Consider the following 23,303-nt stretch of genomic DNA (forward strand, 5'->3'; position numbering starts at 1 on the left):
TTTCTTTCTTTGATTTCGTTTGCTTTTGTTTTCTGCTCTGTTGTTTGTTGATCTTTTCTTTTTTTCTGTATGTATGAAATTTGTTAAATATATATACGCACTTTCTGCGAGTGTACATAATTGATTATTAATCCTGAAGCAGTCGTAAAATCACTGCCAGCCGCCTATCTAATATTAGCAAACGTGTTTTGTTTTTTTAATTTCTCCTTGTTAATTTTTACTCTGTTATTCATGTATTGCGTAACGCACTCGTACACACACGCACACACAGATATACACGTAAAAAAATAGTGCAAAATGTTTTTTTTTGTTTAGCTCTTAGTTTTTACTTTTCTCTTATTTTGTATTATTTTCAATATGTCTTCTAATTTTATATATTTATATAACAAACGGCACGCCTTTTTATTAATTTCTTGCTCATCATTGTTGCGTGTGTGTGGGTTATGTATATCGAAATTAAAATGTACAATTATTATATATAAAAAAAAAAAAAAAAACAAATGGAGATTTGAGGAGGCTGGCCAAAGGATGATACAAATTAATACGCAATAAATATAAAGTTTTAAAATATGTAATATGAAATATAAAATTTATATATATCGTCTAGATTAATTAGGGCTTGATCTGGCATCCTAATCTGGGCTTCCAACAAAAATTGGCTAAAATGTATTGTGGGCGTTTTCCTAAAACTCTCCTGTAGCTGCTTTTACACATACAATTTACACTTTAGGTTGATAATTTCGATATATATAATTCTACACTAACTTCTAGCATCGTGGGAAAAAAAATTTAACCCTACATTTAAATATATGTATATATATAACTATAAATGTCTAAATGAAACGGCGGCTACAAAATCTGTGTATATTGTGGATTTTTACGTAATTTTTCTCATTAGAATTGCTTAGCTTAGGCTTAGCTTACCTACATATACATACATAATAATAGATCATACTAATTACAAATATCTGCGACTAAGACCTGTTCACGATCCTAGATACTCCCTCTCACTCTATCTCAAGTTCACTGTGTGTTTAGTTTCTCTTTTCGGTTGTTGTTTTCGTGGTGCTTGTGGTGGCTATAGTCCCGTGTACCATCCAAAAAACCGTGGCTGTCCTCTGGCAACAATATTTACAGCGGGAGTGAGCTCTCCCCTTGATTTCCCAATGACCTCCCCCTCCGACACACTCACAGACAGATGGCTTGGATGATGACCCCGTGGGCTCAGTGATGCCACATCAGCCATCGTTAACTCTTGGCGGCGGCCTGCTCGGCCACAGCGGCTACTGTCGGTGTTGACTGCTGCTTTTCCTCCCACCAGTCCTGGATGCTGCACACCATTCGATGCCGCCGGAAGCGCAACGACTCCCCAATGCACATTTCCACAAACTCTGACTGCATGTCGTGGTCGCCCTTAACCAGATTCAAGTGCTCCAATAACTGGCTATAGTCGCGCCCAGGCCGACGGATGTCCCTGAAGATTTGCAGACGCAAGTCAATGTTATGTCGTCGGGCCGCCTCGCGTTGCTCCTCGCTGAGTGTCAGGGGTGGCGGCGGACTTACCTCGCCGCCGTTGTTGTGCGTAGGCGAAGAACCGCAGCTGCCGCTCTTGACTCCGCTTCCAGGAGAATCCATTAGCTTGAGGCCACTGGCCCAGTAATAGTGGGGATTCCCACCAACCGCCGCACGCTTCAAGGCATCGAAGCTATTGCTGCCCAGCGAGTAGTGATCTTCGACTAGGCCGCTGTCCGCTGAGGACGACGAGCTACCCCCACTGCTGCTGCCATTGCCATTCAGGTTGTTGCTGCCGCTGTTGTTGCTGCTACTGTTGTTGCCACCTGCTCCCGAGGAGGAAGAGCTGGTGCCGTTGTGGCAGGTCTGCAGGATGCGCGATATCTCCGAGGCATCGTTGATGTCATTGTGGCTAAAGTGACTGAAGGCAGAGCTGGAACTGGAGCTGGAGGTGGAAGTTGCGGGCAACGTGGAGCTGCTGCTGGCGGGCGGTGATAATGGCGAGGGCGGTGAGATAGCCACTGCTCCATGGCCGTGCCCGTAGCCATTGGCTAGGGGCAGTAGGCCCGGTCTTGAGTTACTCAGTGAGCTCAGGCTGTCCATCGACGAGGAACTGACTCCGCCCAGATTGCTACTGTAGGCGGCATGGGTGGTCAGGCCGTTCAGGGGAACATAGAGCACTCCTGAGGAGCTGGAACTTAGGCTACTGCTACTTCCAAAATTTACACTGCCGCTGCTGCTAGCGACGATGGCGGGACAGGAGACATCGTTACCATTGCTAGTCGTTACCGTTCCCGCTGCCGTTGGTGCTGTCGTGGCTTCCTGTGGAGGCTCTGTCGGCACGATAACCATAATAGCGGCAGGGGCAGAACACGCTGACACTGTGGTCGTCGGCGCCGTCGCGGCACTTGAACTCGCACTGATCGCGGCCTCCGTCGTTGCTTCAGTGTCCACGGCACCCATTGCGTCCTCGCTGATTCCATTGATAAAGTTGTGCACGTAACCGTTGAGTGGTGTGTCCTGTTCGCTAGTCTCCTCCTCATTGAAGTCAAAGCCGATGCCCAGGCGATCTGAATGCCCCAGCGACAGGCCCGAGTCGTTCGGCAACTCCCGCTGCTCCGAGACTGCGGAGGATGAGCTAGCAAAACTGCTACTGCTGGAGCTATTGCAGCTGCTGTTGCTGTCGTCGTCAAAGCAACTGGAACCGGGACTGTTGTCGGCTGGCGTCAAGGAATCACATCCTAATCCTAATACCGATGGCAAGGTCCCGGGTAGCTGTGCGCCCGCTGGGGCACTGGTGCTCGTCGTCGGTGAGGGGACGGGACTGGAGCAGGCCGATCGCGAATCCGTGGACATGCGCCGGAATTCAAAGGCGCGCGGTAGAGGTCCTGCTTTCCGTTTGCGTCCTCGGGCCGTGCCGTCCAGCTTCTTGGAGAGACCACCAACGCCACCTCCACCGCCCCCCATCATTAAGCCGGACATACCTTGGCTTACACCAGGGCCACCCGGCGACGGCGACGGTTGTCCCGGTCCTGTGGGTGAACCAGAACCCGAACCTGATCCGGGCGGCGGGGCACCGCTCTGCCCATTCCCATTGGGCGACTTCATGGGAGCCACATCGCTGAGATCCGCCTCGTCCACCATGACCATGTGCTTGTCCTTCTTATAAGGATTGCCGAACATGTGCTGTCGCACATTTGTGGGCTCGATTTCGCGCAGCGGATTGTCCTTGTTTTTGAGATACTCCTGGTAGTTGCCCATCTCGGCAATGGGCAGGCAGTGGCCCGAATCCTTGGCCACTAGCGAGGCGGGTCTCAAAAAGGTCTCGCGCATTCGGGCAATTTCCTCGATCAGGTCTCGGCGCGGTATATCAAACGGATTCCGGTACGTTTTCGCCGACAGCTGATGAGTCAGTTGCGGCACCACAATCGTGTAGTTCTCCACGGGTTCGATCTCGGCATGGAGTTTGGCGAATGTGTCCCTCAGCAGCGGGTGCCGCACCAGATCCCGGCGCAGGGCAACGCCCGTGCATAGCTTGGCAGTCTCCACCTGGCGATAGGGGGGCTTCGGCTGCTTCAGCTGCTTGTAGACCTTCAGGCAGAGGTTCTCCTGGTCCTGCTTGGCCGTGTTCTTGATGTGTTTCAGCTGGTTGGCAATGGTGGGGGACAGGTAGTTGTCCACGTTCTCGGGCAACAGGAACTGCAGCAGCTGGTACGGCACATTGATGTTGACGAGAGCCTTGCGGAGGAAGGGGCAGTAGTAGGGCGGTATGGAGCGGACGTAGGCGTTAAACTTATACATAAGGTCGTTCGGCGGACTCATGTTGTACTTGTGGATTAGGTCGTGCAGGAGGGGTAGTAACGCCGGGTAGTTGTAAGCGAGGACGTACAGGTGGACCTGGGTAAAGTTCGGCGAGGCCTTCAGGTAACCAAAAGGCAGTTCAAAGCCGTGCATCCCATTTGTCACAATCACTTGCCAGCACTTGTTCATCTCGCGCTTGTTGAGGATCTGCAACGTAAGAGGGCAGCCCTCGATCTCATATTTGTCCACAGGGAAGCTGCGCACCAGCTGCGGCTCATCTACTGCCGGCGTTAGAATCTTCAGCTTGGGATGAGCGTCGCGGGGCGGCAGTGTGATGGCCTTGGAGTCCGGCCAATAGGGTTCCGGCAGCGGCCAGTAGCCGATGGGGAAGGTCTTTTGTGTGATGTGCTTCTGCACGTAGATCATCTTTTTTACCGGCTGGAAGACTATGTCCGTTGGGGCTTCTCCTGCTGCTGATCCACCAGCTGCTCCTGCCGATGTCGCCGCCGAAGACGAGGAGGACGAGGACGTGGACGAGGAGGAAGAGGTCGCCGTTACCGATACCGAACCAGCTCCGCCCGCCCCTCCACCAACTGCACCTTGAATGGCACCGGTGCCAGCATTACTACTTGATCCTGCTTGACCCGTCGGCGTTTCCTTAGGCAGTAGAAGCGGCTCAAACTGCAATACCACACCTGGTTGCACTTTCTGCACAAGACTCTCGATGCACTGGTTAAGCACATAGTGGCTGCGGACGCGATAGGACCGTCCACCGGTGACCTCGCACATCCGCTCGATCGGGGAGTCATCGTGCGGCACCTTGCCGTCCACCCGCTCATCAATCTTATTGCCGGGCATCCGGAGAACCAAGGAAAAGAGACGCTGGTCCCAGCGAAAAGGTTCCTTGGTAAACTTGGTTCCCGGTATTTGGTTGCTCAGCGGCAGTATTATCTCTTGATGGACACCGTTGCGGTAAGAGTACCTACCGCCGTCTGTAATCACAATGATGACCGAGGGCTCCAGGTAGAAGGGACACCGGCCCTGGCCGTACGTATCGATGCCCGACTGCATCCGATTTAGATTAAGCAGATCGAAGGCGTTGCGCAACGATTCACCCATAGAAGTGAGGCCGTGACTCTGCAGGTTCTTAAGTTCGTTCATGAAAGTGGCATGATTTTCCTTCCAGCCGGCCTTTACATTAGCCGGCGGCTCCTCGAATGTGAGTAGCATGTAGCGATCCCCGAGACAGTCCTGCGTCCGCTGGCGATACTTAAGGAACGTCTCTACTGCACCCTTGGCAATGTCCAGATACGTCTTTTGCACCCCGTTCACATACGCCTTCTGGCACATGGACGACGAAGTGTCCACCAGGAAGAGTATGATTGTCATAGCGGGGGGTTCCTCTTCCGACTAAGCTGAATGATCCTGCCCCTGCTCTCTAGTCTCTCCTCTGACCGAAGCCTAGGCCCTACTTCAAGTAGCTTATGCTCTTGTTTTGGGCTTAAAAAATAAAAAGAGGTGTTTAATATTAGTATTTAATTGTGATTAGGTAAAATTTAATTTAAATTAAATAGGTAATCCGTTTGAATAGGCAGATGTGTAATTATTACTGTCATTGCATTACCCTTGTTTGTTATCAATGATTTCTAACCAAAAAGGTAAGTTATGGGTACGAAATACTACCAATATAACAATATAATTAAAACCAGGAATGCAGTTAATATTAAGTATTAAATATTATCTCGCTTGATTCTAGAAAAGTTTTAACTCTATGGTAGGAAGTCAGTAATATAAACCATATTTCATCGATTAATTAAACTGAAATGTTTTGGTAAATAATTAAATAATTCAAATTATTAATATATATACATTTATACATATATACAAGCTTCCGACTTAAATTATAATACTATGGAAGGCTATAAATTTTCATATTCTTTAATCTATAATTTTGTATCAGAATCATTTCTTCATATCAAAGCTTACAAAAATCATAACTGGGCCAAAAAAGTATTAATTTTAATTGGAAAAAATTTCCTGATTAGGTTTTTATTAGGTTAACAATTCTGCTTACTTAATTAAAAATTTAAAATATTTGTATAAATTTTACAGAATTTTAACGATGTTACCCCTTTTAAAATTATTAAAAAATTGGCAAAAATTAATATTATATTTTCCTGTAAGGGTATAAAAACAGAAAAAAAAACAACGATATTAATACTAAAGAGCCTTAAATACATTTCCCACCTTAAATCAAAATCATTTATAACAACCTTATAATTCACTGGAATTTTCAATTTCCGAAACGGTTTTGGTATTATGGTTTTAGAAACGACTAAATCAGAATGCATTGTAGTTATAAATTGGGTTTACCGCTTACCTTGTGGTTGGTTATGCTCTATCTTTCTAGGCCCCTCCCTTCTCGTCTCTCCTGTTCCTTAATTTTTATTGTTGCTTCTATGGTATTTGTTGTTCTTATTGCGCCTATGTATGTGTGTTCATTGATTTCTTTTTTGTATTGTTTATGTTGTTAACAGCGCTCTCTTTCTTGCTGCTGTTGCTGCTGTCCTGGGCTTGATCGGTTAGCTCTTTTTCTGCGCTTCGCTGTTCCGCTTTTATGGTACATGTTGCGTGAAACAGCTGACATTTGGACTGGATAATAAACAACAACGGTTAACTGCACTGAAATGATAAAAAAAAAAACAAAGAAACGGAACGCAATGGTAATGAAAATGAGCTGTAAATATTGTCGATAAATAAATATATCATCAAACGTTGCGCATACGCAGTGTGTGGCAATCAGTAGATTAGGCAAAAAAGATCAAATACACTTTACTGACAAACTGCGTAATCACTGGTATTCCCACACACGCAAGCACACTAAAACTAAACAAAACACATAATTTTCTAATTTAACAATGAAATGGAATTAAAATCGCAGGGGGTCTGTAAGTTGTTTTGTGCGCGAGATGTTTTTGCATATTTATGGGGGACACGAAAACGCTTTGACACAAATCCAAATTCACTCCAATTTACTTCACTCCACTTCCCCTTCCCTACACGGTGCTACACTTGTATTACTCTTCCACCTTTTACTTCAGCTTCGTCTACTTCGGCTGCTCTATATCTATCTGGTCCTCTTCCTCTGCTGCTCTGCCTTGATGCCCCACAACGGAGCCATTCTCTTCATGGTGTAACTATTCAAGGTGTTCTATTCGCAAGAACTGCTCTCTTTTCACGACTGTGATTCGCTTGTTATCTTTTTCCCTACAAATGTTTTATGTTTCGTATCCAATAAAGCTCAGAACCACCTTAAGTATTTGCATCATGATTTATTCAACGCCAGCTAAGTAGTACTACGCTCTGTAGGCGTGTCGGCCTAGAGATGACCGCATGAATTCTGGGTCAAGTAGAAAACTATAAATTATTAAGAAAATAAGCTTTGCTATACATATTCATCACACATAAGTAATTTTGTATAGGCTTTATTTGCAAATTTATAACCACAACAAAATAATTTTGCGACTTACTACCGCTTTCTCGCTCAGCATCTTTGATTTTCTCTGCTCTTGTTAAAAGCATTTTCTTTCTATGCATCACTTGAAAATCTTGATCAGTATCACCTCTTTTTTAAGCTGTGTCGTGTCCTGGTAATATAACAAAATATAAAAATACCGGAAGTGTATTACACAATGCCTATTTCCCGACCCACCGTTCACGATCGTGAGTACACGAGCTAGGCATCTCTGACGGCCGAGCAAGAGGATTCAGGTGGCAAAATAGAGAGGAATATATGTATGTATGTATGTATAGTAGCTAAAGCCGGGAGTTACGATCGCCAAAACGACAATATCTAATGCTTACTATGTTCCCCTTTCTTTGACGCGCGACTAATAGATGCCGGTGCTGCCAAAAACCACTATCCAATATATCGCGTTATCACTACCAACACTCCGGAGGTAATTGACGGAATTCGAGTGCAAAACATTCAATTTCTATTTGAATAAGAGGGCAAACAAACGCACGCACACCAGAGTGGGCATACGCAAGCGGATCCAAGGTTGCCAGATGACCAACGGGAGCACATCATTCGACGCACAGGTGGAGCTGATTCCACTAGCCATGTCCCCCGAGGATCCATTCGCGCACACACGAACTAAGTGTGTGTGAGTGTGTGTAATTCGATATGATAATGCAAAGTTGGAGTTAAGCAATTGTTGTCGCCGGCTGTCTGGCAACTCTGTGCGCCAGTGTGGGAGGTACCCGCACACGGCGGTGGTGGGGTGACGGGGTGGCGGAGGCGGTTGCCCTATTCTGTTCGACACTGGCAATCCGCACACACACATACACACGCACTCAAAACAAATGATTTAGGGCGACCGCCGCTTTTGGTAATCGAGTTTTTGTGGCCATTAATAACGCCGAAGGTTGAAGCGGCGGATGGGCGGTAGGTTATAATGACACGGCTCTTCGTCGGAATCCACTTATGCAGCCGCAGCCGTAGCGCACCAGGGTTGCCAGTGCTGTCCAAAAGTGCGAGGGAATATGCACACAACTTTTTAAGTTACTGCATTTGCAAATAGGGGGAGGAAACGGGCAATGGGCTATGGGCGCAATACAGTTGGTCGAGCCATTTTTCCATTTGGCAAACGCACACACGCAGTTTGGCTGACCTTAATTTCCATGTGATAATAATGCTGGAATTAGTAGTGGGGAAACCGTGTCATCGCTGTCGCCTATCGACTATCGGCAGAGTTGCTGCCGCCGGCAATCGATAAGCCGCATAAGTAGCCGCCAAAGCTTTCGAATTTTGAAGTGCATATTGCATGCACAATTTATGCACTGTATTATAAGGGATTTGCGGCAATTCGCCGGATAATTCCATCTTGAAGCAAAATCAACACTCACGCGAACAAACGCTGTCTCTTTTCATTTTTTGAAACACTGCACTCAACTACTGGTCACTAAATGTCGCACACACACGCACGCGAGCTGGCGGACTAACAGCATCTCAACGGGCACAAGTACTTCGCCGAGTGAGAGTTTCGAAAAGCACTCACACACGCTGCCAATTAACCAAACAACAAATGCCTCTGCGATAAAAAATCACAAACAACCAACAAACAAACGTAAAAAAAATATACCGAGAATGCACACAGCAGAGTGGCGGTGGTGGCGGCTCTCACTCCTCTCAAATCGCCAATACTTGCAATAATTTTCGATTAGCTTTTATCCGCGCCACGATTTTTTATTCTGTTATATTTTTACTTTGTGCCAACAAAAAAAAATTTATCACCACCGCGAGCGAGCGAGCACACAGGCACACTAAGAGGTTAGGGGATGGGAAGCGGGGGAGAGAGCGAGTAAGCACGAGAGCAAGAGAACGATGAACGACAAACGGAACGGCGCGGCGCGTATTACTACGTGTATGTGGCTCTGCTTAAGGTGCACGGGTGAGAACGACCGACCGACGTGACTAACGGTCGTTGCGACCTAACCGAACGACTGAACGTCCGACCGCTCGCCACCACAATAACAACAATGGGACGGTCGTCGTGTTGTCGTCGTCTCCACAATCGTTCGCTCGCCTAGGTAGTGGTGGGGGCTGCTTACACACACACACGCCTGCGTTCCGGCTGTGCCTGCTTCTTCTTCTTCTTCTTCTGTTGGCTGCTCCGGGTTCCGAGCCAACCGTTCGATTCAACTAAAAAAAACAATTTGAGCTAGAGCTGGCAGAGGCCCGATCTCCTCAACTTTCTAATGATGGCGATATGTCGATTTTCGGAGGCCGACGGGAATCGATAGCGCGCGTGTCCCCGATATTAATCCCGGTTAAGAGATACGCTAAGAAGTGATGACAAATTTTTTTTGTTACTTACTTCAGGTAACAATTTGGATGATTTTTAAAAGTAATATTTCAGCAGTTTACCCATACGTCAATTTAGGGCAAAATATCAAGAAGACTTAAGAACGGTTAGTGAATCTGCCAAATATTTAGCCGTGGCTCAAACCCTATCATCGATTTTCGCTTTCGGTTAGTGCTGCAACCTTAGTTATTTTATAGTCATTTAAAATTTACGATATGTATATAGTTAAAAAAAAACCTCACTACCAGTTTCCAAAAATATATTCTATATATTTATCACCGAGCTGAGTTAGGGCTATATAATTTTATAATATCATCTGGAAGAAACTCTCGCCGAAAATATTATTTTACGCTCATGTTTATAAATATCTAAAAATTCGGTATAAATAAGGTAAGACAGGGTTCTCGGTAAATACTGTTATTATTTAAAAATGTAAAAACAATGGAAAGGTATAAACGGTTACTACTCTATGCTCTTTTAAACTGTTTTAGGTCTTAAAATTTCTCTTCTCGCCAGAAATAGCTATTTTCGCGCTAAAACTGTTACAGGACTGGCGAATCAGCTGCTTATCGGCGCTGGCGATGAACACATGTTCATACTCCGCTTTGGCGCGCAAACAAAAAAGTCAACGACGACAACGAAAGTGAATTTATAAATAAAGCACGGACGGACACAAAATGCCGGAGAGCCTAATCGCCGGCATCCCGGTGCACTTCCCCTTTGAGCCGTATCCGGTGCAGCGGGCGTACATGGAGAAGGTGATTCAGTGCTTGCGCGACGGCACTAACGGCGTGCTCGAGTCACCTACAGGCACCGGCAAGACGCTGAGCCTGCTCTGCTCCTCATTAGCCTGGATTCGCACCCGCCAATCTGAGCACCAGCAGCAGATGCTTAGCCTGAATAAGGGCGACGCGGGAGCGGGAGCGGGCGCAGGCGCTGAGCTGTCGGATCTGGCGAGAACCGTGGGGAAGATCAACAATTGGGGCGTCCCCAAGGTGATCTACGCGTCGCGAACGCACTCCCAGCTAACACAGGCGATGCGGGAGCTGAAGCGGACGGCGTATGCCAACATGCGGTCCGTGGTGCTGGGCTCCCGCGACCAGTTGTGCATCCATCCGGAGGTGATGCGCGAGCAGGGCAACTCCAACAAGACTAACATGTGCAAGCTGCGCGTCCACTCGAAGACCTGCTCGTTTCAGCTGCGCGTCGAGTCTAAGAAGGATCATCCGGACTTTCGCGGACCCAGCATCATGGACATTGAAGATCTGGTGAAGGTCGGTCAGCGCCTTAAGATGTGTCCGTATTTTGCCTCCAAGGAGCTGGTGGCCCAGGCGGACATCACATTTATGCCGTACAACTATCTGTTGGATCCTAAGGCGCGAAAAGCCAACAAGATCGAGCTAGGCAACACGATTGTCATCCTCGACGAGGCCCATAACATTGAAAAGATCTGCGAGGAGTCCGCCTCTGTGCAGATCCGCTCATCGGACGTAGCCATGGCCATTGAGGACATCACGCACATCATGAAGATCTTCACCAGTGGTGAGTCGCAAGATATGGGCGCCGACGAGCCCAAGGATTTTACCCTAGACGATCTGACGCTGCTCAAGGAAATGTTGCTGGAACTGGAAAAGGCCATCGATGCCGTTGTGGTGGACAATGTAACCGAGGGCACCACCTATCCGGCCACGATGATGTACGAGCTGCTGGGCAAGGCAAATGTGAGTGGCATCGCCTCTTCCTTCCTCCTTGCTTTCCTCTTATTAGCTTCTCCCCCAGTTCAGCTATGGCAATGTGGCCACCATAGTGTCGTTGCTGGACAAGCTCGTGCAGTATCTGATGGTGGCCTCGCAGCAGATGAGCATTAGGAAGGGCGGCACTTTCACCCTGCTCAGTGATCTCCTGACCATTGTCTTTGCCAACAAAGAGGATGTAATGAGCAAGGTGTACGCCAGCTTCAAGGTGCACGTCCAACTGGAGGAGACGAAGCAGCAAGGACAGCAGGGTCAGGGAAAGCCCGGTAACAAGCAGGCGCAGGGGGGCTGGCTTAGCAAAGGCACACTGACCACAAGCAGCTCTAAGCAGGCCAAGATAGTGAATTTCTGGTGCTTCAACCCTGGTTTCGGCATGGAACAGCTGCTTAATACCCAAGTGCGCAGCGTGATTCTCACCAGCGGCACCCTGGCTCCGCTTAAGCCATTGATCGCCGAGCTGGCAATACCGGTGGCCCAGCATTTGGAGAATCCGCATATAGTCGATCAATCTCAGGTGTATGTCAAAATCATTGGAACTGGTCCCGATCGACAGCAGCTCATATCCAACTACACCAATCGGTGAGCTTGACGAGTCCCCAATTCCTTTTCTTTAACACCTCTGTATTTTCCAGGGACAATCCTAAGTATATCAGCTCCCTGGGCCAGACCATTTTGAATGTGTCGCGTATCGTTCCCGACGGCCTACTGGTTTTCTTCCCCTCGTATCCCATGCTCAATAAGTGCGTTGATTCGTGGCAGGCTAGTGGTTTGTGGGCAGACATTGTAGCCAAGAAACCCATCTTTCTGGAGCCGCGGGGCAAGGATCAGTTCACCAGCACTATGGAGGAGTTCTATCAGGCCATTCGCGACTCTAAGGGCGCCGTCTTCATGGCCGTTTGTCGCGGCAAGGTGTCCGAGGGTCTGGACTTTGCCGATCGCAACGGACGGGCGGTCATCATTACAGGACTGCCCTTCCCGCCGCTGAAGGACCCCAAGGTGATACTGAAACGACGCTACCTGGAGGCAAATCGAACGCGGGAAAACCAGCTTCTAAGCGGCCAGGAATGGTATAATTTGGATGCCACGCGGGCCGTCAACCAGGCCATCGGCAGAGTGATCCGTCATCGCAATGACTATGGCGCCATTCTGCTGTGCGATTCACGTTTTAAAGATGCCTCTCAGGTAAGAAAAGCCGATAAATCGTAAAGGAACAAATTTTTGGTAATTTTTTTTTAGAATTATATTGTTTAATTTTTAAAGGGGTATGCAGATTTATTAACCTTGAATAAACTAGCATAGGAAAGATTCCCGAATTGAAATTAATTCTTTTTTGGCTTAGTTATAAGATTTTTTGTTTTTTGATTTTTAGAAATAATTGTCATATAAAAATATAGATAAATATCGGCTCAAAGAATGGTATTATAATTTTAGTCAGAAGCTTAAAACACTGTGAAGGAGTCAATTCCGATCCAACAAATCATATATATTCTTGATCAGCATTAACAGGCGAGTCTTTTGCCATTTTTCCAAAATTTTATAAGAGGTTACATCATTAAAATTGAAATAAATTTTAAATTTTTAAACTGTGAAATTCAGAACTAATATTAATGGCTTTTTTGGCTTAGATCTGATCGATTTTAAATTCGTCCTAGTGCTGTTGTAATCGGTGCATTGTTTCCCAAAGTTCTTTTTTTATGCATCAACAAAATTCATTTTTCATTATTTCCGATTACTATATATCAAGCGATTGCATATTTTCTATATTATATTATTCCATTCATGTCATACTTTTCCTCTCGGAATCTCCAATCCCAGGTGCAGCAACTGTCCAAATGGATACGTGGTCACCTTGGCGATCGGCCGCAGTGTTCGCCCTTCGGTCCCATTGTCCGGGAGCTGCGTCAGTTCTTCAAGAATGCCGAGGCCACAGTGAGTAGAGGGATCTACTCTTATTTCTCTCTCACTATCTGATTATCTCTATTTTTCTCCCTAAAACCCAGATGAAGCAGCCAGATAAACGAGATTCAGAGCCACCTTTGCAAACGGTTTGCAAGCCGGAGGAGGATGAGCCCCTGGCGGCCATTATTCCAAAGATCAAGCGAGAGCCGGGCTGCAGTTCTTCCTTTAAGACAGCGAATGAAACCGCAATGTTTGTATTTCGAAGGAGAAAAAGAAGACTACAAGCTTACCGCTACTTGGGCTCTTCTTCTTCTCTCTTTAGGAAAGTGGAGATGGCCAATTCCATTAAGACGTGGACGCCCGATGACTATGCACAGGCTGTTGGGCGAAAGTTGGGCACTGGCGGAGCAGCGACACCCAATGCCATGGACTTTATGAGCCGCCTCGACTCCAATGTTTCGGTGTGTGTCGGGTGTTCAATTTAAATTAAATTTTATCTTTTATTTATTTATTCCCTAACCAGAGTATCGACTTTAATAGCTGCTCGGACGACAATAGCAGCGGCAAAATTGGTTTGGTAAAGATCCACAAGCGAGAGCGCAGCTCGCCCACGCCGCCAAAGACGGGTGGCAGTTTTACACAGGCACCCAAGAAACGCTACAAGCTGGTGGAGAACATAAAGGTAGGTGCAAACATACGATTTATAAATCTAAACTTAAATGTATTATATATGGTATAAAAACGATTTTTCCCCCTCGATATACATCACTACAACAAGGTTAAGGCGGAGCCAGAGACAGTTAGTTCCCAAGTGAAGGTGGCGCCCGAAGAGAGAGCCGACTTTTTGCGGGAGGTTAGCTGCAAAATATATAAAAAATATCTGAAAACATATACAAATTATTTATCTAATCAGGTGCGCAGCCGGATTAGTCGTGATCAATTCCGGGACTTTGGCAAGGCTCTGATCGAATACAAGAATGGTACCAGAGAAAGTTTCGATCAATTGATGCAGGTGCTCCTCAAGGTGCTTGTGGGTCCCCAGCTGCGCTTTCTGTTTGTCGGGATGCGCCGCTTTCTCAAGAACGAGCACAAGCCCGAGTTCGATCGACGGATGTCCCAGTTAGAGTCCTGCTAAGTCCATCTCTGTATGTATAAATGTCTATTTTTTGTTCTTTAAAAATAAAAATATAATTGTATAAATTAGTTTGTAAGCAGAAAATCAATTTTGTGCTGCAATCTTTATAAATAATTATTTCTTAAAGAAAATACATATTTTTGATGGTTAAATTATTATAATGCAATTTGGGAATCATATACAGCTCGAAAAACGAAAAGTTCGATAAATTAATTTAATTTTAGATATATTTTCTTAAAGTTTAAAAGTTTATCAAATGGTTTTCTAGTAGGTTAAAATGATCAAAATCAAAAACCTAATTCTCTACAGTAAGTGAAGTAAAATACGAACAGACTGCGAAACGGAGATATGGACAACGCTAATTTAAAATGTGTAAAGCACATTTTCAGGACACGGACGTAAGATGTTTTTAAACTCTTGGGGGTGTAAGGCAACAAGAAAAAGGGTCCTGACCCCTATCACCTGGCATTGGGGTTGATTGGATGGAGGGCGTCAGGCGTTGGGAGATGATGTGACTTCGTTGCGAATTATACGTTATATTTATTATTCTAATAATTTAACCTTTTAAAATTGCTCGGATATATGAAATCGTTAAATTGTTGCCCTTTATTAATATTATTTTTTTTTAATTCACATACTTTGTAATTAATTATAATTTTTGTTCCAATTTGAAGTACTTTTGATTGTATTATTTGTTTCGTTCTATAAAATATTTTATTCCTTTAGGAACTCGCCAGTTTTGCTTGTTGCTTGTTGCCAAGCCAGGCCAATCTGCCAAGTGCAGGCCACAGCGCGTCGCATCCAATAAGTTCATTGCCAAACTGGGAGCCGAGTCCGCGTCCCGAGTAAACCGAGTAACACCCGTGAGTAGCCCGAATGGCTACGAGCCGCTGCTGCTGCTGCGACTTGGCACTCGCGTGGCAACAATCGTCCAGGACGCACACGGCCCTTCCAGCAGCAGCAGCAGCAGCTGCTTGAAAAGCTGAAAGGCTGACAAGCCAATAGCTTCAAGGTATAGCTATACCTGTAGCCTAAAGTGCCACCGCCTACTAAGCTTCACAGCCCGCTCCAGCTTCCCGTTCATTGCTCATCTAATTTTCAACGTAAGTTGATTGCATTTGCAACAAGTAACGCACACACCACCTTTCCCGATCCGACCTTGGCCTACTTAGAACTACTGGCTACTGGGGGTCACTTGCCTTAATTGCATTTTGTCGTCATTGCAGCAGAGGACAGCACATGGTCGAGGAGATTGGCTGCCAGAGACAGACGGGCATTGTGGTCGCCATGCCCAGCCAGGTGGCAACCAGCAGCGGAGCACCACTAATTGTACCATCAGTCACAGCCGCAGCAGGCATTCAACATCAGCAGCAACAGCAACAGCAACAGCAGCAGCAACAGCAACATCAGCAACTATCTGGCCACATAAGCATGCTTAGTATGAAGGGAAGCGGAGGTGGTGGGGCGGGTGGACGCTACTTGTGGACGGACAGGGAGCTGCTCATGCACCTACAGAACTACACGCCACTGATATTGCTCATCGATTTCGTGGAGAAGACACGCACCAAGCGCTTTTACGAGAGCTCTGAGCGGTACGAAATCCTTATGTTGGTCTTCATCATGCGCAAGGGGGCGCCGTTCTGCGAGAACAAGCGATTTCCGGCCGAGTACTGGGTGAATCTGTCGGTGGGACCCATAGCAGAAGCCTTTGATCGGCTGCAGGCAGCCATTGATATACCGGATCCGCAGCTGCCGATCCACATGAGCGTCACGGATTTGACCAGCTGGAAGCAGATGTTCGATGTGGCGATGCTGGACATACGGCGCTTTGCCTATTACACCGATCCGATGCAGCTGGCCGATGCAGGAGTGTACAATCGGATCACATTTGAGCAGCGATTTGGAATGCAGTGGCAGGAGTAGCAAGAAGCGCAGGATAATGATATACATGTATATATACACATTCCCCACAGAGTTTCTTGTTGCGTTAGAGAGAGAATCGCCCAATAAACTGTGCCTTTCCGCTCCTCCTTCACGACTTCTGCTCGCATGTGTATCTGTAGAACCCGCAAAGTGCTATAATGGACAAAATAAACGTTAGTTACTGGTTCTGTCATTCTTTTTGGTCTTTGTTTTTTCTATAATACTCTATATTCGTACCATTACACACTACGAAACGCATAACGTTTATTTACATTAAAACTAGGGCTTAATCATTCAGGGACTAGATCCTCCTACGACTGACGCTTGGGCAGCTGGTCACGGTCGAAGATGCCAAGCAGCTTGCCACGGGTCATTTCCTTGGCCTCCCGCAGCCCCAGCTGGTAGATCTCATCCTGTAACGATTTAATTTTTTCCACCAGCTGATCTGGCTCCAGTTGGGACAGCTCTGCGAAAAAAATAACAAGCAATTTAAACATTTCATTTAAAAATCCCTGACTAGACCCAGAACAACTTGAACTTTATATTGAACATATATTAGCTCGGAAATTAGTCCGCATTGCGGGTGCTTGAATGGTCATGTCTCTACTTACGATTCATATGGGCTATGTCTTCGGTAGTAAGATTGTTGCTACGATCCATGGTGGGCGTGTAGATGGGCGTGTCGCTCATGGTAAGAAACTCCTCCATTCCGGGGACTTGAAACGAGAAAGAACGTTAAATATGGCGCCAATGTGCGAAGGTGATCACGTTTTCTACACTCACAGCGCTCCGGCCACTGGATGGGTGAGGCGCGCAGCGTTTCCTGCGAAATAAGTTCATCCTCATGCATCCCCAGAACATCTTTGTTCTCTTCCGAAGTCTCCGTAGCGGAAATCAACATCTTCTTGCTTGGCGACGCATCAGAATCAACGGCCGCCGCTGCGGCAGCATCCTCGTCCATTTTCTGTATGGTTTCTATGGGCAAGAGGTGCGTTTTTCATTTACGCTCTTCGGGTATTTGTTGCACACTTACCTGGCGCAAAAGCCTCCACGCCTGATTCCTTCTTGTCCATCTTTTTTATGAAAACAAAACCAAAGAAATACAAAAATCAACCAAAAGTCATACAAATTTCGAGACAAAAGGCGGAGATGCCACTCTTTTGCCAAAACCTATCGCCCGGAACTGTCGATAGGGCAGTGCTGAAAAACGACAGATATACAAATTTTTTAAATGACGGCGGCTGCACTTTATTAGCGTCACCATTGCCACTACCGTTGTCTCGCTCTGACGCACAAGCCGAGTACCTAAACAGTGGCATCCTTATCCTTGCTCTCGCTCGCACCTTGTCCGCTGCTCCGATGAATACCTATCGATAAGGGCAGAATCGATTTAACTTGCATCTCTAATGTGCTTGCCATGGCCATTACTATTCACCTGTTCTCTTAGTCGTTCCGCTAGCCAGTTTGAACTCCGCCGTCACGAGTGGTCCGTGTTTTTTTTATTTGGCAGAACAAGTTGTCGTCGGTGTGCCTTGGCGCCAATTTCGAAACTGCATCTTAGTTGTAGTCCTCGTTGGCTTCCTTCCCAGTTCCCGTTCGCATTTCCTTTCGCTTTCCCGCCGCGCGCCCCTGCCCCACAGTTGAGTCTTATTGGCCGAGGCCCCGATGGCAGCTAGCAAATACAGTTCCAGTTCCGCCAAGCAGACCACACATTTCGAGGCGACATGTGCGAAGATCTCCGCGTTCTACTTTGACCTGGACAATACGCTGATCCCTACGCGGGCCGGCGACCTAAAGGCCATCCGCAAGGTGAGTTAGAGTACACGCTCCACAGTCCACTCTACGCACGCCACGGTCTACCTTCCACGCTCTCCGCTCTCCGTGAGCATCTCCGAATTCGGGGGTGAAAGTGCGCAGCAGGCAGCTAGAAAATTTTCCACTGCAGCCCGTCGCCGCTGTCGCTGTTACGTAGTCGAGAAACCCCGGACGCCCCTTCTTCCGCGCTCTGACCGTCCGTCCCACTGGGTTCCCAGCTGATAGCACGCGCCCGAAACTGAAGTAATTGTTATTTTTTTCGGCACGCAAGACATGCACTTTGCAAGGTCTCCAGCTGTAAGACTTTTGCGGCGTCCAAAAATACTTTGTTTACTTTACAGATTATATGTAATATAGCCTTAATTTCTCATTTAAAAGGCACTTGAGGAAGTCGTTCATTATCTGTAGCCCCAAAAATACATAAGATATCAGGCTATAAATAAATCCGTTTATTTCAGGGAAATGCATTTATTTAACATTAAATATTCACTTTACGGGGGGTAGGGATCTTACTTACAATTTTTGTCTCTTTCCGATTATAGCGGATATATGTATTTAACAGAATTATCAGAATTTGTCGCCACTTAAAAAAATATAGATCTCGAAATTACAATTAAAATATATGTATATACATTTCTTTAATCAATATATCACATTTTTTTTGTCAAGAAATCCGAGCTTTAAAATATCATAAGTACACCACCAAACAAGCATACATTTAAATTCGAAAAGCTTTCCTGTGTTTGATTTTATTAAGCTAATAAATCTACATGCTCTGTTAAAAATTAGAAAAAATTAAAATTTTTATAAAATTAACTGTTGACGCTGATCAAGAATATCTATGATTTATGGGGTCGTAAATGACTCTTTTGCAGTGCTTAAAGGTTCTGACTTAATTGATAATACTCAAAAAGTATGAAGAATCTTAAATTACAGCTTTAATTAGAATAAAACAATACTTTTTCTTTCTCTTTTCTGTTTTTTTTTATCAGACGTTGACCCTCATTTCGTTTCCAAATAATTAAAACAGATAATACCGGTATATATTAAAACAGCAAATAAAATCTCATAAAATTACACATAAAATATATAAATTAAGTTAAAAATATGTTTATTCATAGAAAGCAACGATAAGCAAACTTGATTTTCAGTTCAGAGATATTAATTATCATATGCTTGACACTCGGATTATCATCAGGGAGCTTAGGAAAATTGTTAATTTTTAAATTGATTTATTGCTTTATTTAAATTATTTAATTTATTAAATTTATGATAATCCTGATATACTTCCACTTGCACTTTGTTTGTATTTACACAAACTGATAGAGACATGGGGACAGAAATCAAGTCAGCAATTGTCGGAAATATATGAATAAGGGCCATTGAAATAGATTGAAACATTATGTGGCATTTGCAGGTTGTTATTCATAGTATCCCGGGTGCCCAGAATCAGCTTGGGGCAAAGCAATCACCCAGCCGCAATCTTGTTTTTATATCCTTGTGGGAAAGTATTTTAATCAGAAGTTTGCAACGCAGTAAAGGTGCCATTTCTGATCCTATAAAGTATACATCTTCTTGATCAGCATAAAAGCTGTGTCTATCTAACCGTGTTGGCAAAACAATATTTTTCTGACAGTATCTATTATTATATAATTTGTTTAAAAGAAGATTTATATTTAAATGCTTGTTTTTAAAAAGACATTGCTGATTGCTAATATAAAGTGCCTTGAATAGAACGATACGAAAAACCTGATACATAATATATTATATCATATTATATTGTATTTTATATGCATACTAGTTATCCGAGATTGTGGGCCGATTAGAGACCTGATAGAGCATTACTACTGCTTGGACAATCGCATGACATTAAACAACCGCTAATTACGCTCTTCCGATCTCGCCCTCTCTATCTGATCCCCGACTGTAGCTCGGTGACGTTCTGGAGGCGCAGTATCAGTTTAGCAAGGATGACGCCAGCCTGTCCACGCAAAACTTTCTCAAGTCCTTTCGCCGGTGTCCGGATAACTCGCAGACATCGCTGGACTCGTGGCGGACGCACTTGTGGCGCGAATCGCTGCCGCCGCGACACAAGCACCTTGCCGAGCAGATATATCCGCAGTGGCTGCGCTTACGCTATCGTTATCTGGCGGTTCCTGCCGACTATGTCCAGCTGCTAGTGCGTATGCGCCAGGCGGGCTATGTTCTGGCCCTCATCACTAACGGGCCCTCGAATGCGCAGTGGGAAAAAGTGGCTAAGCTACACGTGCGCGGCTATTTTGACTGCGTGTTGGTGTCCTCCGATCTGCCTTGGGAGAAGCCCCATCCGGAGATCTTCTATGCCGCCTGCAATTTCCTCAACGTGAAGCCGCACCAGTGTGCCATGATTGGCGACAAACTGGAAACGGACATCAAGGTGAACATCATTCATATTTTTTTGTATTCTGTTCGAAGGTAAGCTAACCATAAATCACTTTTTAGGGAGGCCACCTGGCCCAGCTGGGCCTCACCTTCTGGACGCCACTGAGCAGCAGCAGCTCGGTCGCCCAGTCGCTGGAGGATGTGGAGTATAAGCCGCACATCAAGCTGGGTAACCTTCTGGAGATGTACAAGTACTTCCCGCGGCTTAATGCTGTCGCTACGCCCGACACTCCGTCCACATCTCGACGTCGTGGCAGCCACATGAGCAGCAGCGTCGTCAGTGGGAGCAGCGGCAACGGGAGCGGGAGCAGCGGCAACGGGTGTACCAGTTCCACCGCCAGCTGTGAACCGGCAGCCACTTCACGTGGATACCAGCACCAGCAACAGCGACAGTGGGTCTATCGTCGTGGCGTCTCGCTGCCCGCCATGGATTGCTCCAACAGCGAGGCGGAGAACAGTTGCGACAGCTTCCTCTAGACAGAGAAGAGAGCAGGACCTCAAAAGATGAAGAGGAGGATTATGAAATTGATACAAAAATAATGTACCTTCAGTTTACAAAACTATAGCTAAAACAGAACAGAGGCGAGGAGACGAGATAAGGAAGAAATCGAATGGAACGAGTAAGAACTACGGACATAGGGACATCCGGGAGCCTACACACATAGAGACACATACATACGGTAAATGTCGATATCTGCCATTATTACACTAAAAATAAGGCTAGAGAACATTGCAGAGGAAATCCAGGCGAAGACAGCAAGAGACACAAACATAAACCAAATGTATTTTTCTAAGCGACTTTTCTCTCACTTTTTTTGTAAATTGATAGCCAATGCAACAAAAAGCAAATCTAAAGTTAAACAAATGATAAACGATGAAAGGATGATCAATGATAAATGATAAATGATAAATCAGAGAACATCACATCACAAGGAAATTTTTGGAAGACGAAACGAATCACTAACGAATCTGTAGCACACGCATTAGGGATGTCGGGGAATATCGATGTCAACAGCCGGATATAGCAACAATATAGCGAACAGAGAAACAAACAATTCAAAATGCATTCTTGGGATATTTTTTTATTTTATCGATATTTTTACGTTAAATGCAATATTATTTATATATATATATATAAATTCGATTAATAGATATTCTAATTGATAGATCGCACAAATATAAATGAAAGGGGGTAACAAAATTAAAATTTTATGTTATTTTTCGATAATATCGTTAAATGCTATATTTTTCGATATTTCAATTTTAATTTATCAAAGATTTCGATTGTTTAAATATGATTTTGAGTGCGATATACTTGTCGATAGACAATTTCCATATTTTCCCCTCGATGGGCGTCCCTAATACATACATAGCAGTGAGATGGATGTACGTGAAATGTTAACTATTGTCTTAGTCGTAGCCTTTAGCTGGTACCGTTTTTTAAGCCGCCAACTCGAAGCCAAGCCGGAGAGGAGCTCTCTTTCGGCACCACCACACATTCAGAGGTGCGAGTCTCTGTTGGCATATTGTTATTTGCAAATGCACTCGATCCCATGTCCCATCCATTTCCTGATCCTTTTCCCAATCCCAAGCTTACCTGATGTTGATAATAAAAATGGTACACATATGTATAAGCATGCCTATAGGAGCTGCACCACTGTTGATCATGGATATTGAATAATAAATTACACAACGCTTACTCATAGGACTTTTCATTACCACGGTTAGGCCGCGATTTTGGCCGTTGGAGTGATAAAAATCATTGAAAAGCGTCAAATGAAGAGCCAAAAGTGAATTATTTCCAATGCGAAATCCATAAAAAAAAACAATTAAATTAAGTTGGGAAAACTTTTCTGAGTTAATTTTTATTAGGTTAATAAATCTGCGTGATCATATTTTCAATTGGTTAAAATTTAAGGATAAATCAATTTATAAAATTTTAAATTATTCAATTTTTGAAAATTTTAACGATGTAACCTTATATATATTTTTTTTTCGCCTGTTGATGCTTATCAAGAATATATATGGTTTTTGTACAAACCACAGCTTAAAAAACTCATAGCTCAATTAAATTTCGACACGGAAGTTTGTTCTGAGCTAGTTTCGAATAAGTTAGTAAACCTGCATACTCAGTTTAAAATGTAAAAAAATTGACATTTTTATCAATTTATGAACATTTTAACGATGTAACAACCCCTTATAAATTATTGAAAAAATGCCAAAAAAAATTTGTTTCTCTATTTTATACCCAGAAAGATTCGCCTGTTGATGCCGATCAGGAATATATATGGTTTATAGGGTCGGAAATGACTCCTCACTACTCTGCAAGCTTCCGACTGAAACTATATTACCATTCCTTGAGCCGATATTTATCTATTATTTATATTAAAATTTTTCGTAACAAATTAAAGTTTGATGCACACATAACTAAGTAATAAAAGCATTAATTTAAATTCGGAAATCGTCCCATGTCAGATTCCATTAGAATAAATAAATCTGCATAGCCCCCCGACTGCGCTTTTTTTAATCAGCCTGATTCTTAAATTTCACAATTTCACGTTTATGATATACCAGGCGAACAGAATCGGAAAGAGATGGCAGCAATCCAGCAGCACAACATGGCAATGGTATTGAGATAACGCCAAATTGTAACAGAGCTTTTCAGCATTCCAAATC

General features: G+C 44.8%; 5 protein-coding genes across 13 annotated transcripts; 3 read left to right on the forward strand and 2 right to left on the reverse strand.

The window, feature by feature from the left end:
* Positions 1-1,044: 1,044 nt before the first annotated feature.
* Positions 1,045-9,542, reverse strand: IntS6 (integrator complex subunit 6). 6 transcript variants are annotated; one of them, XM_020951236.2, is made up of 3 exons: positions 9,427-9,542; positions 6,194-6,495; positions 1,045-5,313 (listed from the first exon to the last, which is right to left on the reverse strand). In XM_020951236.2, exon 3 carries the CDS (start codon positions 5,200-5,202, stop codon positions 1,249-1,251), a length of 3,954 nt encoding a protein of 1,317 aa, XP_020806895.1. In that variant the 5' UTR covers positions 5,203-5,313; positions 6,194-6,495; positions 9,427-9,542; the 3' UTR covers positions 1,045-1,248. The 6 variants fall into 6 exon arrangements, with proteins under 6 accessions (XP_020806895.1, XP_020806894.1, XP_086695968.1 ...); XM_020951235.2 differs by having other exon boundaries at positions 8,958-9,533; XM_086839842.1 differs by having other exon boundaries at positions 8,722-9,533.
* Positions 8,791-16,584, forward strand: Rtel1 (Regulator of telomere elongation helicase 1). Of its 3 annotated transcripts, XR_015273211.1 has the most exons (12): positions 9,202-10,070; positions 10,172-11,401; positions 11,460-12,013; positions 12,067-12,616; positions 13,250-13,363; positions 13,435-13,583; positions 13,656-13,794; positions 13,857-14,015; positions 14,112-14,186; positions 14,247-14,478; positions 15,195-15,571; positions 15,695-16,584. XR_015273211.1 is itself a non-coding variant. In XM_086839846.1 (10 exons), exons 3-10 carry the CDS (start codon positions 11,520-11,522, stop codon positions 14,466-14,468), a joined length of 1,902 nt encoding a protein of 633 aa, XP_086695972.1. In that variant the 5' UTR covers positions 8,791-10,070; positions 10,172-11,401; positions 11,465-11,519; the 3' UTR covers positions 14,469-14,620. The 3 variants fall into 3 exon arrangements, 2 of the variants coding, with proteins under 2 accessions (XP_086695972.1, XP_086695971.1); XM_086839846.1 differs by lacking the exons at positions 15,195-15,571; positions 15,695-16,584 and having other exon boundaries at positions 8,791-10,070; positions 11,465-12,013; positions 14,247-14,620; XM_086839845.1 differs by lacking the exons at positions 15,195-15,571; positions 15,695-16,584 and having other exon boundaries at positions 14,247-14,620.
* On the reverse strand, positions 15,050-17,758 carry lin-52 (DREAM core complex component lin-52). Of its 2 annotated transcripts, XR_015273216.1 has the most exons (5): positions 17,425-17,645; positions 17,175-17,366; positions 17,003-17,107; positions 16,629-16,857; positions 15,050-16,544 (listed from the first exon to the last, which is right to left on the reverse strand). XR_015273216.1 is itself a non-coding variant. In XM_020951251.2 (4 exons), exons 1-4 carry the CDS (start codon positions 17,462-17,464, stop codon positions 16,703-16,705), a joined length of 492 nt encoding a protein of 163 aa, XP_020806910.1. In that variant the 5' UTR covers positions 17,465-17,758; the 3' UTR covers positions 16,570-16,702. The 2 variants fall into 2 exon arrangements, 1 of the variants encoding a protein (XP_020806910.1); XM_020951251.2 differs by lacking the exon at positions 15,050-16,544 and having other exon boundaries at positions 16,570-16,857; positions 17,425-17,758.
* LOC110183063 (uncharacterized) lies at positions 15,708-16,584 on the forward strand. Its single transcript, XM_020951250.2, has one exon. It carries the CDS (start codon positions 15,708-15,710, stop codon positions 16,389-16,391), a length of 684 nt encoding a protein of 227 aa, XP_020806909.1. The 3' UTR covers positions 16,392-16,584.
* Positions 17,663-22,326, forward strand: LOC110183047 (N-acylneuraminate-9-phosphatase). The gene is made up of 3 exons (XM_020951231.2): positions 17,663-18,200; positions 20,137-20,622; positions 20,688-22,326. Exons 1-3 carry the CDS (start codon positions 18,057-18,059, stop codon positions 21,102-21,104), a joined length of 1,047 nt encoding a protein of 348 aa, XP_020806890.1. The 5' UTR covers positions 17,663-18,056; the 3' UTR covers positions 21,105-22,326.
* Positions 22,327-23,303: the final 977 nt, after the last annotated feature.

The sequence above is a fragment of the Drosophila serrata genome, unplaced genomic scaffold (genome assembly GCF_035046125.1).
Source record: "Drosophila serrata isolate PLE 108 unplaced genomic scaffold, ASM3504612v1 contig_378, whole genome shotgun sequence".
Lineage (NCBI taxonomy): Eukaryota > Metazoa > Arthropoda > Insecta > Diptera > Drosophilidae > Drosophila > Drosophila serrata.

Bases quoted from the DNA above. Each gene is read 5' to 3' on its own strand.
- IntS6 (XM_020951236.2), bottom strand. From the start codon at position 5,202: ATGACAATCATACTCTTCCTGGTGGACACTTCGTCGTCCATGTGCCAG.
- lin-52 (XM_020951251.2), bottom strand. From the start codon at position 17,464: ATGGACAAGAAGGAATCAGGCGTGGAGGCTTTTGCGCCAG. The intron at 17,108-17,174 runs GTGAGTGTAGAA...TCTCGTTTCAAG, and splicing joins CATCCAGTGGCCGGAGCGCT to TCCCCGGAATGGAGGAGTTT. The intron at 16,858-17,002 runs GTAAGTAGAGAC...TTTTTTTCGCAG, and splicing joins AGACATAGCCCATATGAATC to AGCTGTCCCAACTGGAGCCA.
- Rtel1 (XM_086839845.1), top strand. From the start codon at position 10,358: ATGCCGGAGAGCCTAATCGCCGGCATCCCGGTGCACTTCCCCTTTGAG. The intron at 13,795-13,856 runs GTGTGTGTCGGG...TTCCCTAACCAG, and splicing joins GCCTCGACTCCAATGTTTCG to AGTATCGACTTTAATAGCTG. The intron at 14,187-14,246 runs GTTAGCTGCAAA...TTATCTAATCAG, and splicing joins GAGCCGACTTTTTGCGGGAG to GTGCGCAGCCGGATTAGTCG.
- LOC110183047 (XM_020951231.2), top strand. From the start codon at position 18,057: ATGGCAGCTAGCAAATACAGTTCCAGTTCCGCCAAGCAGACCACACAT. The intron at 18,201-20,136 runs GTGAGTTAGAGT...CCCCGACTGTAG, and splicing joins ACCTAAAGGCCATCCGCAAG to CTCGGTGACGTTCTGGAGGC. The intron at 20,623-20,687 runs GTGAACATCATT...ATCACTTTTTAG, and splicing joins AACTGGAAACGGACATCAAG to GGAGGCCACCTGGCCCAGCT.
- LOC110183063 (XM_020951250.2), top strand. From the start codon at position 15,708: ATGGTCGAGGAGATTGGCTGCCAGAGACAGACGGGCATTGTGGTCGCC.